Source organism: Tenebrio molitor, chromosome 3 (assembly GCF_963966145.1).
Source record: "Tenebrio molitor chromosome 3, icTenMoli1.1, whole genome shotgun sequence".
Taxonomy (NCBI): domain Eukaryota; kingdom Metazoa; phylum Arthropoda; class Insecta; order Coleoptera; family Tenebrionidae; genus Tenebrio; species Tenebrio molitor.
Genome location: NC_091048.1, coordinates 2,406,767 through 2,423,018, shown reverse-complemented (window position 1 = coordinate 2,423,018; position 16,252 = coordinate 2,406,767). Strand labels below are relative to the sequence as shown.

At 34.1% G+C, this 16,252-nt stretch overlaps 1 protein-coding gene and 1 long non-coding RNA gene across 2 annotated transcripts; both read right to left on the bottom strand.

Annotated features, from left to right (window-relative positions):
* Positions 1–10,214: 10,214 nt before the first annotated feature.
* Positions 10,215–12,223, bottom strand: LOC138126619 (uncharacterized). Its single transcript, XR_011157877.1, has 3 exons — positions 11,909–12,223; positions 10,693–11,851; positions 10,215–10,636 (listed from the first exon to the last, which is right to left on the bottom strand). It is a non-coding gene; the product is annotated as an uncharacterized lncRNA (long non-coding RNA).
* A 2,299-nt stretch (positions 12,224–14,522) lies between these two features.
* On the bottom strand, positions 14,523–16,175 carry LOC138126627 (lipase member J-like). Its single transcript, XM_069042415.1, has 6 exons — positions 16,014–16,175; positions 15,780–15,966; positions 15,616–15,730; positions 15,086–15,527; positions 14,808–15,035; positions 14,523–14,754 (listed from the first exon to the last, which is right to left on the bottom strand). Exons 1-6 carry the CDS (start codon positions 16,173–16,175, stop codon positions 14,566–14,568), a joined length of 1,323 nt encoding a protein of 440 aa, XP_068898516.1. The 3' UTR covers positions 14,523–14,565.
* Positions 16,176–16,252: the final 77 nt, after the last annotated feature.

Sequence of the window (16,252 nt, the reverse complement as noted above, 5' to 3'; positions counted from 1 at the left end):
AAAAATAATATAAAAACGAAAGAATTACCAAAATGGGAACAAAGACGAGATTTAGGTAGAATAACTCAATATTTAAAGGGTATAAATTCTAATCATCTAAATAATTGTATTAAATCTATTTTAAATAACAACCGAATACATTGTTTAAAATATAAAGAATATAATAAAACATTAATAGAAATCAAAGACACTTTAATACAGAAGTTAAATATTTATTCTAAACGACTCAAAAGATATAAAAATAATAAACAATGGAAATTTGAAAACAAACTATTTAGAAATAATGAGAAGTTGTTTTACAAAAATTTAACAGATAATAAAACTCAAACTAATAATGGTACACCAAATATAAACGAAATTAAAGAATTCTGGTCAAACATATGGTCAAATGAAGTTCAATTTAATAATCAGGCAGAATGGATTCCTCATTTAGAAAATGATATACCAGATAGTAATAATCGACATCATATTCAAATTAGCATTGAAATTTTAGTTAAAAATATTAATAGTTCACATAATTGGAAATCCCCTGGAGGTGACCAAATTCATAACTTTTGGTTAAAAAAATTTACTTGTATTCATAAATGCTTACTTGATCACTTTAACAGATTAATTAGGGAACCTAACACATTTCCAGAGTTTTTGGCCCATGGTATAACATATCTGAAACCAAAAGATTCCGATACTAAGAATCCATCAAAATATAGGTCAATCACATGTCTACCTACAATTTATAAAATTATGACATCTTGCATTAAAGTAATAATTTACGACCATTGTCAAAAATTAAATATTCTTAATGAAGAACAAAAAGGTTGTGTTAAAGAGTGTTTTGGTTGTAAAGAACAACTCATAATAGATACGGTAATAATGGAACAAGCTAGAAAAAATAATAGAAATATTTATACCGCATTCATAGACTACAAAAAAGCCTATGATTCAGTACCACATTCATGGTTAATTAAAATTCTTAAAATTTATAAAATTAATTTGGATTTGATTAACTTTTTATCTCATGTTATGACATTTTGGAGAACTACTTTAAATTTATCAATAAACAATACTAAATTAAAATCCGAGCCTATTCAAATTAAACGGGGAATTTATCAAGGAGATTCTTTAAGTCCTTTATGGTTTTGTCTAGCCATTAATCCTTTGACAAATCTATTAAATAGCACTGGATATGGTTTCAATATTAGACTTAATAATACCACACTATCCAAATTAAATCACCTTCTTTATATGGATGACATAAAACTTTATGCATCAAAAAAGAATCACATTTTATCTTTACTAACAATAACTGAAAATTTCTCAAATGATATTGGGATGAGTTTTGGTATTGATAAGTGTAAAATGCAATCAATATGTCGCGGTCATTACGAACATTTAGAATATATAACTCAAGAAGGAGAAATCATTAAAAATTTAAATAAAGGAGAATTTTATAAATATTTAGGTATTAATCAATCAAATCATATTCAACACTCAATTATAAAAGAAAATATAGAAAAGCAATTTTATTTAAGAATTAAATCTATTTTAAAATCAAAATTAAACGGTAATAATTTAATTAAAGCAGTTAATACATATGCTGTTCCATTACTGACCTATTCTTTCGGTGTTATAAAATGGTCCAAAACTAATTTACAGAACATAAACATTAAAACTAGAGTTCTTTTTACCAAATTTAGTAAACACCATCCTAAATCTGCTATTGAAAGATTTAATTTACCACGCGAAAACGGTGGTAGGGGTTTTTCAAATCTAGAAATACTGCTAAAAAATCAAATTGCTTCACTAAAAAATTATTTCCTCAATAGAGCTCGTGATAACACCTTTTTCAATGCTTTGGTTTCAGCCGATAAAGGCTACACACCTTTAAATTTAAGTGATAATATAATTTCAGACATTGTTAAGCCAAATTTACCTGACACAATAGCAAATATAAAACAGAAGTCTTTACATGGGAGATACTTTAAAGAACTGGAACAACCAGAAGTTAATATTCATGCATGGCTTAAGAAATCAAATATTCACCCTGAGACGGAGGGTTTTATATTTGCAATACAAGATCGTGTTATAAATTCAAGAAATTATAAAAAACACATATGCGGTTTACAATCGATAATTGATAAATGTAGGATTTGCGGAACTGAAGGGGAAACAATTGAACACATCATTTCTTCTTGCACCGTTTTGGCTCAAAGCGAATATAAAAAACGTCACGATATATTTGCTAAAATTATACACATGAATTTAGCTGTTAAATTCAATTTATTAAAGAATACACAACCACATTATAGTTATACACCAGAAAGTTGTTTGGAAAATGACAGTTACAAGTTATATTTTGATAGAACAATTTTAACTGACATTCATATTAAGCATAACAGACCAGACATTATAATTTTAAATAAACAACAAAAGCAAGCATATCTTTTAGATATAGCTGTTCCAAATTCACATAATATAACACAGACATATAACACAAAAATTAATAAATATTTAGAGCTCTCCGTTGCTATGAGAAATCTTTGGTGTTTAGAAAAAATTTCGATTTTACCACTTGTAATTTCAGCAACGGGAATAGTACCGCAATCTCTTTTTAAAAATTTAAAAATTCTGGATTTAGATAACACATTGGTAGTTGAAATTCAAAAAGGTATATTATTATACTCATGTCACATCGTGAGGAAGTTCCTTAACATTGACACAGAACATAATACACAACAAAGTCAAAATGCGGAGGCGAGACGCCGGTAATTATGTTGATAAGCACTGCACTATTACTTGATAGTGATATCCGTAATAGTGTATGTACTCCGGCAAAATTGCCGTGCCGCCGGGTGGAGGTGGGATAGTACAATTACAATTTCTAGTATAATCTATTCCATCTTTAAAAAAACGATAGGTTGCCATGCTTTAATTTTGTTAAATTGGCAATACTGAGGAAAGTAGTAGTTATATTTCATTTCATTTTGGTTATGAACCTTTTTTCACTAAATTTAAAATGCTATGTTGCAAGATGATTGTAAAACAAAAAGATACCAATAAATGTCGTTTTGACGTTTTTCTAATGTATTTTAAATTAAACAACACAAACTAATAATTTGAAGAGTTTACTACAAGTGCATAATGTCAAAAGTTGTGTCTTTCGAGACAACGTAGTATGTTGAAGTGCTACACATATTTTAAATGAGATAGGCCCGATCTAACGATGCGATTTTTAATAGAGTGATGGACATCTTTAATGTGAGAACAATGAATTTGTATTCGATTAAATCCTAAACTGTATTTATAGGTGGGAAGATCTATTATATATTGCATAATTACAAAAGAGAGCCTGGTGGATACTAAGACTACAAAAAGAGTTAATCAGAAAAGTGGAATGATGTTTTTAAAAGAGATCTGACCGAAATTATTCGTGTGCTAAACAGCAAAAACGAGTTTTTTGCTTTAGACACTCTACTGGAAACAGCGAAGAATTTATTAGAATTTACAGGGGACCGAACTACTTTATACAGAATATTAAAATCAATGGGGTTTTTAAACACAAAATTGTTAATAATAGAAAAGTTCTTTGTGAACAAAAACACGTCAAAATTTCAAAGCTACAGTTGAAGCTACAGCTACAGTAGAAGATGATTCGGAATCTAATGATGAAGATGATTCTGAAGATGAAATAGTGGAGGAGGTTAAAGTTTAGATGTCTTTTAGAAAAAGTGATTCCATTTTGGACAAGAACTTATCCGTTTTCTGCTTGTTAAACTAAAGAAAGCGTTCTTGAAACTCATTCAAGGACTAAAGCCTCCACCAGATGTGTACTTTTTGATTTTTTGTTTTCAATTGCTATTTTTAATAAAAAATGCTTGGTTCTTTATTAATTTCTTTTAATACAGTTTCGCAAAAAAGCGGAACATAAGTATGGCAACACTGTCACTTCAAAATTCCTAACCAAACTTTTATTCAGATATACAGGATGAAATCTGTCAGATTGTCATGGCCAAGCATCGTTTTTTTAAACTTGGAATACATTATATTTATAAATCTTTATTTTCTAAACAATGTAACGATTCCACAAAGAATTATTTGAAACTTGAGAAGCAATTTGTATCTTACAGCAGACCATGTTAATATAACAGATACATTATTTATAACTAGATATATCGATGTGCTCTCCTACTCCACAAGCACATCGGTAATGGAGGGTTGGTAACATAGTAATAAATTATTCATAAACCAATAATATCTGATCTCTGTACATATTCCATAATCCTCTATTATGCTTACGAATTAAATTAATATGTACTGACATGTATATAATAAATTAGCATCAATTTAGCAATCACTATTTAGTTTTGACGTTTGCATCTCCTACAATTTTTTCTATTTTTTTATTTAGTAAATCCATAATTTACGTTCTAACGTGCGTTTAAAAAAACTTGTAATCACGTGACTGCGCTGACGTATGGAGTAGCTTCATCAGCTGTCAAACCATAGCTGTCAAATATCACTTATTCAGCGAGGCAGTGGTGTGAATTATTTCTTTTACAAAAGATATTTTTTAGAACTTACCAATGAAAGTTTTTCAGTTTTTTTTTTAACGTAACACGATGGTTTTTACTTCAAATTAATTACTCAGCTCGTATGAAAATTATAAATAATAACAAAGTGAGGTTATGTGTTTGAAAAAAATGTCAAATCCCACCCACTAAGGAACAAATTTGCTTGAATGTTCATTGCTTGTATAAAAATCCTGCAACAAAAAGAAATACAAAGAGAGTGAAACTAGATCATTCTATGACTTTTGAAATGTTTTAACTGATTTCCTACTTTGTATGTTAGGACCGTTACAAGGGTATTTAAATTTTAACTGTTTTACTTGCATAATTACATAGAATATTGTTAAACCATGACGCAAAACACTTTCAAAACCTGTCTTTTACTCATTAAGAGGCCATTAATGAAGTTTTTTTTAATCGAAAGGATGCTTTGCTTTTGGTAAACTGTTGTTAAACTCGTTTGATAACCGAAACTCGTGAAATGTGTTTATAGTAAGTACTGCGACATTTTCCGCTTCGATTAATTAAAAATGTTAATAAAGCAGAGTCAGCAATTAATTTTCTTCTTCGCTGCTAATTGTTGGCTAATTGTTAACAGTCAACTAGCCCTCCGGGCGAAACGACTCTCTTTAATGAACTTACAAAGTTTCACTAATCAATAGAATCGTAGTTCTTGCTCCCGGTGTGTCTGTTTAATTCCATTTCAAAGCCGTAAAAGTTATCATCCGATCAATTCAATTAGCAGCCTAAGAGCCCCGATCTACTCACGAGGTGTCTTGTTCCTCTATTTATTACCAATCCCTCATCAGCGAAAGACTCGCTCGTTGACGGTAGTCTTGATGTTAAACGACAAAGTGACTGTAAGTGCACGTGATCATTGTCCTGTTTGTGCAATGCCGGCTCTCTTTGATTTTAAAGTTGTCTGGAGCGTTTTCAATCAGTGTTCAATGTCACCGACAATCTCTCTCGATCACTATTATAGACCATCAATTTCAATTTAATTCGACTCGACTACTTGGGGCGCACTCTCTTTCCATCAGGTGCTATTTACAAAAATATACTTCAAAGGATGGCTTGGGCACCACTTTGGACAAATACTACCACCGAATCGATAGACCGACTGGAGCTTGAAAGTGCTTCCGATTTAGAATTGGTCATAAGGAATTGTGTAGAATTTTTACCGATCAAGATGACGATATCGATTGGGTTCACATCTGTATCAAACTAATACGTCTGTCTAATTGCTTTGTTACATTTTACTGCAAACATGCATCCCCACACAAATCTAATTTGAAGAAATTGCTCTCTAGGGATACGTCTGGTGCATCCAAATTATACAAATGTGGCTTTTCTGTGCTTTCATAAATTGCTACTTTGACACATTACTTGATCTAAATTTCTGATTCAGATTAAGTGGGTTCATGTTCAATAATAGTTATTTACGAATCCAGTGCGGGAAAACGATGTTCCCGCATGAGTGCATTTTTTAAAGCACGAGCGACGAAGGAGCGAATGCGTGAATGAGCATGAATTAGCGGAAAATGTCTTCACGCAAGTGGTTCGTATAATATTTTTTGTTGTTGTTTGTTTTAATACATTAAACATAAACGAACATAAAACCAAGTAGGCAGTGACCTTTGGTTATTAGAAACAATTGCTTCACTTGACATTTCAGTTTTTGTAATAATTTGTGAATTTTGAAGGAACAATTTTCAACGATTTAATATTTCCCTAATTTTTTAATGGAGGTAAATCCAGGGAAGTTGTATTTTATAAACTAAATGTTATTATTATCAAGACCGATTTTTTTTGAATGCCTTAAAGGACCAGTGTTTTTTGCAATTTTTACATTCGAGTCAATCGGGAAACACTCGTTGCTGAGTGAGCGTTTCAGCGTTGGATGTTGGAAGCGTCGCTTTCAAGGTTATGCGTACAAAAACTATTTTTTGAACTCACTAACTTCAAAATGATATTTCGCAAACGCAACAGTTAACCGCGAACGTAGATTTCGCGCACTAGTGCTTCAAAATCATCCAAAATGCATTGGCCTTTTTGAGCATTCTGAAAATAATTTGACTTGATCATAAATAAAATCTGGTTTACTAAACGTCATTTCTCGAATTTGGATGTTGAAAATTTCGAAAGAATGAAAATAAATCGCTATTAATTCGATTGACACTTGGGCAACCGCCATCTATTTGCTAAATTGGAAACTATTGGGTAATAATTGAAAAATGCTAATGTTCGTTTCACAAAATATTGTACAAACCTCGATGCGCAAAGACGTATTCGGCACATTCGCGCAAATGGAGCAATCGCTCCTTCGTCGCTTGTCCCTCAAATAATGCGCTCATGTGCGAAAAATGTTTTCTCGCACTCGGTCCGTAAATAACTATTACTTTTGCTCGATTAGTGAAAATAAGTGGTAGGATGGGCAAAAAACACAATTGTTATTTTACCAAGAGCGTGGTGAAAGAAACCTTTTTCGCATGTCAGCTGTTTGTCAATGATCCATTTCCTTCGTTAAGGGTGGCGTGGCTTTATTTTGTGCTCTGCGCCCGACCACAGGAACGAAACATCTTTTCAAACTATTTTGGAAGTGGTGCCCTTTTCCACAACGCGTTTTCCCAATCGTTAAATGTAAGAAGATCACATTAAATCACACAATCTAATTAAATGAATTTTTTTAATAAATGAATTGTCAAAAAAAAAGATGCTTCTCAACTGGGGACAACTGCACGACACTGGCACCGAAGCTTTCCGTGAGCAAAGCTTACCGTAAGATTTTATTTTAATCTTGTTACGATGTTTACGGCAACTCGTTTCCCCTGATCCTGGGAGGGTCTTCTGTCCGCAATAAAGAGATGCTTGAGACAATTTGAAAGTATTTTAGTGGCCGTGTCCAGATTACGGAGTGTCCTTATCAGCGATTTATATTTATGCACCTCTTGTGTGGCTAATTCTCAAGTGGACGAAAAGTAATTCTTTTTCGGACGCTGACCGTGGCGCCATCTGTTGGTCTGATAACAAATATTATTAAAAAAATGTTAATAAGTTTATTGTCTTTGTCTTTAAGAAATAAAGTCTATGTATATATACACGCTGTACATTGCTAATTATTCCGTTTTTGACAACGGGCCTCGACCTTCCAAAAAGACAATGAGCCCTGACCTTCCAAAAAGACAACGGGTCGGACCTTCAAAATATCGACAACGGTCCCGGACCTTTCAAAAAGACAACGGTACGGACTTTACAAAAAGACAACGGGCCCGGACCTTCCACAAATCGATAACGGGCCTCGACTTTCCAAAAAGACAACGGGCTCTAACCTTCCAAAAGACAACGGGCCCGGACCTTCCAAAAATTGACAACGGGCTCGCACCTTCCAAAGAGACAACGGGTCCTTACCTTCCAAAAATTGTCAGCAGGCTTTGACCTTCCGAAAAGACAACGGGTCCGTATTTTCCAAAAATCGATAACGGGCTCCGACCTTCCAAGAAGACAACTGGCCAAGACCTTCCATAAAGACAATCGTCGATTTGTGGAAAGTCCGGGCCAGTTGTCGATTTTTGGAAAGTCCGGCTCCGTCGTCAATTTTGGGAAGGTGAGGGCCCTTTCTGCCCCGGGTCGGGTCAGGTCAGGTCGCGTCGGATCAGAAATTATCTTTATTTCATCCTGTGTCAAATTTCAATACTTTACTTCATCAGTTTGAATCCGGGAAAACGCAAAAAACGGCCGGACGCCGGTTAAGTGTTGTTATTGAAAACACAAAAGTAACAATCGCAATAACAATTATTCAGGTTTAAGAAATGTTTTATTCAAAACTACATCTAAATGCAAATTTAACTATTTCGGCCACAAAGAAGAAGCATTTACTTTCTCAGACTAAAAACGTTAGTTCACAAATAAAATAATACAACCATTTAAACCAAATCTAAAAAATAGTCCAGCCAGCATAACCTCTTCCGTAATTTTCTTCACATTATTTTCTGATTTCCATTTACCTTTCATACCTTTCACCAGACTTGCTAGGTATTAATTCAGCACAGGCTTTTTCAGATTTTCTTACAATTTCTGGAGGATTTGCTTTAGAAGTCATTTTGACGCACAAAATTATTTCAACAAAATAAACAATTGTCAAACAGCCGTTGCTAATCATGTTCCAAAAATGTGACTAGATTTGGAGCTTTTGTTGAATTATTTTGAAATTAATTTCAATGTTTCTTTCAAACGAAATTTGAGTCAGGATGAAATAAAATACATAACGATATTCGTCCGCGAACTCTTTTTACAGTACTCGTTTCGAGTTTCAAGACTCGGCTCCTTCGTCGCCTCGTCCTTAAACGTCTAACTCGTACTGTAAACTATGAGTTCCCGGACTTATAACGTTAATTACTATTACATGAATAAACAGGAGTATTAAAAACTGGAGAATCTGATTTGATATCAAGTTTTGCTTGTTATTGGAAATTAATTTTGTTAATAAAGCATAGGAAAAAAATATCAAGTCATTTGAAGAAAAAAAGGAGGAATAAAAATGAGCAAAAAAAATGGTTGCCATTAAAAAAAAATTAGTTCCCATGCAAATGCGTTGACATACAAAAACAACGAGTAGGTTAAGAAATGGAGAATATTATTGGTAAAAAAAAACGTTTGTTAAAGACATTTCGTTAAAAAGTTCATATTTATGGAAGTAAACCCCCCATCCTATACTTTTGACTAACCCTGTATTGAGTAGATTTAGCTGAAATTGAGAAAATCACTTTAGAATATTTGCAAATTGAAATAACAATAGCAATTAAAATTGCTGTTTTCTGCAAAGTCGCTTAAAAATCAATCGCTTTGAGTATTTCCAATTTCTCGATCTGAGGTTAGAAACAGTGTTGCCACTACTGAAAAATCTAAAGTACTGACTTGGTGTGAAAAACGTACTGAATTTGAATGTCAACGTACTGAAACTGGATATAAGCGATGTTAGTGTTACATTAATCAATAAAGCTGGTAAATCAGCAACTTTTATTAAACACAATAACAAATAACTAAGTACATAAAGTTCTATAACAAAATAAACAGATTTTTTTCAAAAATATGAGATAAAGGATATAAAAATAATATCAAACAAAAAATTATTTTTTCTTTCTTAACAAAGAACATGTTGGTTCCCAAGTGTAACATATGTTGGGTTTTAAAAGTTCTTTTGCATGTAAAATACTATCACAAGTGGTCACAGAAAGACGGTTTCTTTCTTTGGTTTTCAGTCTTGTTAATTGCGAGAAAATTCTTTCAGCACAAGCTGAAGAATGGGGTACACTGATTATAGCTTTTACAACTATTGACAAATTCGGAAAAAGATATTCTTCTAATTCATTTTTCATATCAAAAATAAATTTCCAAAATTCCATAAAACCTAAATTTTTTGCCTTTTCTTGGATGTTCTCCATATCTGCTAAAAGTCTCCATTCAGTATTTAGTGTTTCACTGTCCGCTATATTACACTGTGGAATATAATCTACAATTTTTATAATCGAGTTAATTTCTCCACTAACTGCTATTTCTGGTTTTACAAAAGCAACTAAATTTAATAAAGGATGATCGAACTGAAATCGTTTTCTTATCTGGACAGACAATTCAACATAAAATGCAAGTATATTGGTTCTAAATTTTAATAACTCAGTCTTGTCTATCACATTGTTTAGTAGATACTGTTCAATTTTAGCCCCCGTATATAAATTTTCAAGTGGCAAAAAAATGTCAGGGTTTGATGGCGAAATTTCAGCTATGTTTGTTTTATTCAATACTTGAATTTTAATATAGTTTCTTAATATTGTCCGATAAAGTTCTTTTATACGCGTTAATAACTGATGAATTTTAGGTTGTTCACTCTGAAATTCAATGTTTATCCTATTCACTATATCTAAAATGTATGAGAGGAATAATAAGTACAGTTTAACCACAGGTGTATTAAAAGCTTCTAGAATATGCTGTGTATTTCGCAAGTTGTCTTGAAGGACAGCACCCGTAAAGTATAGTTTTAAAGCATCCCAAGATTCAAGAACGCGGTTGACTACAGCCTGAAACATTTTTTTTTTAATTATCAAGGCAATAATATTAACAATAATTTATTTACCTGTAATGATAGCCATCTTGTTTGACTTGGATGTAACATTTTAGCTGGTTTCATGTTTAAAAAATGTTGAAATTCTTCTAGGCGTTCAGCACGATTACTACTATTAGAGAAATGATTATAGATATTCCTTACAAATTCTTCTACAGATTTTGGTAATTTACAAGCAGCCGCCGATGCACATAAATGCGTAGAATGGCAAGTACATCCTAGCACGAAAATTGATGGATTAATTTCTTGAAACCTCGCTTGGACTCCTGATTTATTACCCATCATGACTGCTGCATTGTCTGCAGCAAGCCCAATTAAATTCTCCATAGGTATATTATATGTCTGGAGAAGATTTGTCACTTCTCTAAATAAACTTTCAGCATTACACCTCAATAACCTTATAAGTCCCAAAAAGGCATCCCTAATTTCCTGTCTTTTATCATCATAATACCTGATCAGAACAACAAGTGACTTTTGTGTTGATAAATCAGTGGTTTCATCCATAATAAGAGAGTAAACTTTTCCTTTTAAACTATTAACAATCAGTTCAACTGATTCATCCTTTATCACTTTTGTAACTTCGGTAGCTTTTGTCCTTGAAATTTTAAGATGTTTTGCGACCTCCGAATCTGGACAAACTGACTTTATTAATTGTGGCATATGTTCCATAAGGTTGAATGCTAAGTTATGTTCATGTAAGAACATTACCATCTTAAATTCGGAGATCTTCACTTTCTGCTCTAAAGTCGATTGTAATTTTGTAACACCTAATTTTTCGAGACGTTGTGCCTTTTTCGCCACATTAATTTTGCATTGGTGTACTAATGTTTTCTCATGTCTTTTTATATGGGTCAAATTTGGTGTTATGTTCTTCTGGCAAATCTTACAGTTGCCAGATTTCTGTTGTTCATTAAAACTCAGCCACTTAAAATTCTTTTCCCATGCAACTCTGTATTTTGCAGAATATATTTTTCTTTTTTTGGGTATTACCTCGTCTGTAAAGTCCCTATCATCACCATCGTCGTCTTTTACTTCGGTCTCAGATTCTTGTTCTGAATCAGAAATTTCTGTTTCTTTCGCAGAACTCGCAGTTCCAGCAGTAGATTCATTTGTGGGGTTAGAGGTAGAACTTGTAGGAGTTGAAGTAGCAGGACGTTTTCGTATAATGAATCTGTAGAAGATTAGAAGTACGTACGTTATAGCTAGGTAAATACATGTTGAAGCTTACCTTTCCATTATGAAAATGAATTAAGCAAACTAAAACTAATCACTAATCACACGTGCGGCGTACCTACTAGGCAGACATCACAGATCACAGATACAGATGCAGAATTGCAGAGTTGCAGACATTTCCCGCCTTCTTCGCCTTGGCTTTCATTTGACAGTTGACAGTGTTGACAAATTGTCAATGACAATTGATATATTTTTTTTTACTAGAAGCGCGAAGCGGCAAAATCTGCCTCTAATGTTCCCAGCTGCCAGATGGCATAATTTTAAATTATAACAATATGACTCAAAACGTATTGAAAATTACTGTCAACGTACTAAAGTACTTTTTGTTCATCCTACGTACTGAATTCAGTACGAACGTACTGACTACGGCAACACTGGTTAGAAAGCTTCAGTCCTTCAGTGCCACATGTACTTTGGTGCCACTGACGGATGACACCATTGGCGACATTTGCAAAGTTACTGCGCATGCGCTAGCGTCGAGCATTTTGAAAATTTTGATTGGCCGGGCCAGGGTAACTTACTAACTTTTCCTGTTTCCTCTTCCTCTTGTCTACCATTCTGTGCTACCATTCTTTATTCTTTCGTGTTTGGGAATTCGAGTTTGTGTTCTTGTTCTTGTCCTTGTCTTTAGTAAAAAAAACCTAGGTGTAACTAACGTTATGTCATTCTTGATTTGTTTTTTAAAATAGATATTATTTTAGTGAAAACACGTATTTTTATTTTTTTGTTTTTGGTTAGTGTTCGTTCCTTCAATCAAAGAAATGACAGTAAAAGTGGCACTGACTTCTGCCAAAAAGTGTCTTCTGTCCTCGCCTGTTTTCAAGCCTCGGCTGCGCCTCGGCCAGAAAACTTAGACTCGGACGAAAAAGATGCACTTTTTGGCCTTGATACACAAATAACTATTATTCTCTAGATTGTAATTTATGTAATTTAATATTCAATACATAAGTCTCAGTTCGTTGTTGTAGAATAATTTAGCATCTCCATTAAATTTGTGTTAATTAATCATTTGCTGATGTATCAAAGCCATCACTAACATTATTACTTACAGGCTTTAACTTCGTACTTGACCCGTAAACTTCAAGGTTTACACATCTCCATTACCAGTCTAACTAACTAGCTCTACGTTTCAAGATCAAACACTTAACAGTAACTAACAGAATTGAAAAATCATTTGTTAGAAGTAAAGTGGTGACAAACTAGAAGAAGAGTAATTTCCCGGAAGATGAATTCATGGAAATTGTCTTTCATGTTTATTGGGACACACGGAAAGTGACAAACGAGTTAACAGCCGCTTCTTGCCTGTCCCTCGAGCTCACTCCGGCGTCTTTATCCAGCGCCGTCGGATAGAAAGCGTCATTTACGGAGTTGTTTATCCTTCGTCATTTGAACAAATATAAACCGGAAAAGTGTTCATAGTGCGGGATTTGTCGAGGGATCGGGTAGTCACCTCACGTACACCCTTAGCAACACCGCGATCCCCGGACAGGTGCGTCGATCCCGGAGCCCCTCTCGATTTATTTCCGGTAAGCGGGCTTGATTCCCGTTTCATCAACATGCAACGAAATTTTGAAATATTTCGACATTAGCCCGAGAAATTCGTCCGCGGTTGGTGCCCAGAGCGACAGCTTGCTTATAAAATGCTAACTCAAATAGGCCTCGGAGAGCGGAGGCAATATCGTGTCAGCTTCTTTTATTGCGCATTAGAAGAGCTCGATGGTCCTACAGTCCAAGATATAAATATCCGTGGCGGTGACAGTTGCCATATATATTTAAATGAGACAAGAAGAAATTTTCCGTAAATATTTATGATGAGGATTAAGAGTAGTTTTTTTGACAGTAGGGATGTGGGAATTTGTTCCGGGGGATTTCCGTTTACGTATTTAGCGCAGCGAGATGTACGCGATGGGGTTACCGATGTTGGGGGATGTTTATCTGGTAAAAGCTTCTCTTTCGGATCATTTAAAGTATGTTTTATTGATTTCGTCGGTAAGTGTCAAACCGTCGCCTTTGCGATATTTACCGCGTGATCGCAGGAAATTGATTGGATTCGAATGCACTCAACGAAAATCGAAGTCTCCAAAATTAATTGTTTCATTGATTTTCGTTACGGTCCAGGCACATGTCAAAATTTATCGCTGAATTTCAGTGGTCTTTGCTCACTGAAAATAGTGAGCAAAAATGGCAATTGAATCACTAGTGAGGAAAAAATATTTTCTCACTAGTGAGCAAAGTGTAATATCTTGTGAGTTTGTCGATAGAGGGCGCCAAATATGTTGTAGTGAAAGTTTTTTTAATCTGTTTTTAAAGTACTTTCTGAATATTAATAATTAAAGCTTGTCTTATTTTTGACTTATTTTTAGATATCAATTGAGGAAAAAACGTGAAATTACTTTGCTCACTTGCATTGAAAATAGCTAGTACAAATCATAAGTAAAGTGGTCTATAAATCACGCGTGTATTATAAGTCATAACTTACGTGTGAATTGTAACTGTAACTTACTGTTGAGTTACATTTACATCTATGTGTGTCGTGTCTATAAGTCACAATTTTTTTTTACTGCCACTTTGTCCCTCTTAGCTAAATAACAATAAATTATTTACGCTTGTTTTAGACTGTTTATTAATATCCAATAAATTTTGAAAACAAATCTACTTTTTGGAAGTTAGTTTGTCACTCTGTAAAATATTTAACAGGTCGTTGTAAAATATCTTCTTTATGTCTTTTCCTTGAATAAAATCAACATGGTTGTACGCATTTTCCTCATTGCTGTCACCAATCGGAACACTCTCCATACTCTTCTTGGACACTGTTAGTTGTTTATAAAATTTATCAACCTTCTGAAACGCAACGAAAAACAACTAAAGCCACCAACAACACATTTTTTTCACACCTCTGTACTAAGTAAAGTGTCGTGTTTACCATACAACAAAACAACTGGAACATTAATCTGACTCAAATCGTACAACGGAGGCTTTTCTTGCTGATACTTTCTCAGATTAGCCTCTTTTCCGTAATCAAACTTTTGGAAATTTCCCGAATTGTATATTTGCACGTATTGTGTCACTTCTGCCACTGAAATGGGTCTTGGAAAATTGCTGTAAGCCGTGAGTAGGTTGTCCTGCAAGAAGTACAACACTGAAAGCTAGAATTACAAGACAATCTACTAACTGGGAGAAAGTTGTTTGATTGTCCGAAAGTCATAGAAGAAGAATATTTGCAAATGTATGGCATCAGCGAACAGAAATGCTTCAGAAATAGATGAATAATTTTATCGTGATAGAATATAGAAGTTATTCCCAAGTACTTGAAAGTTTCCTGAAAATCAGATCTTTGGTAGGAAAAAAACTGGGATTTGAATATTACTCCAATCAGAGGAGCTGCTGGGAGTAGAAGTTTCCAATGACTCGGCAACTCCAAGTAGACGATGGGACTCAGTGCAACAATTCCCTGTAGCAGTTCTTTGGTGTCGTTGGGAAACTGCGACGCAAACATGAAAGCAATGGTGGATCCTCTGGAGTGTCCCACGTATATAATGGAACCTTTCTTTCCTGTCACTCTCGCAACTTCATTCAAGCTTGCTTTCAGATCGTTAGCAGAACTATCGTCCAGGCTAAAACATAGCAGTCAAGAATCCAGAACTACTCTAACAAAATTAGCTTTGCTCATCCACACAAATCAAAATGAGTTCTTTTTCTCACTTGAAGTTCCAGTACTCGGGATCGGAGGATTTGTATTTTGTATGTTCTTGTGAGTTGGGAGTTCCTCTGTGGTTACCTAGCCAAACATCGTAGCCTTCATCGGCTAAAATAAATCCTCCACACGCACCCAAAATAACTAGCAGAAGTATATTGTATCACTGTACCTAGCGATCCGGTCGTAACCCAAATAGCAGAATCGCTTGCGATACCATGTTGCAGAAATATGGGTTGCTTGTTCTTTCTGTTGTCACCTTCTTCAGGTGGTATTCTGAACAGAGTCAAGACGTAACCATCGGAGGTGGTAACAACGTAGCGTTCCAGTTTGTAACCGCTACGTTGGATAATATCTGGCTAAAAAAAATTCTGCAACTGGTGTTACATAAATAAAAATATCATACCACTGGAGTATCTCCGTTTAAGGTAACGTAACAATGCCGACTGAACGCTTTGATGGGGTAGTAATATAGCTCGGTGCATGCATTTTTGGAAAAGTCTGCAAAAGAAGCTTGCACTTGGTTGTGAACCACACACCAATAGATAAGGAAGACGAGCAGTAGCATGTTCTGTTTGGAATAAGAATACAACGGTTAAATAAACTTGTTCTTGGATTATATTTTTATCAGTTTGAAGCACTCCA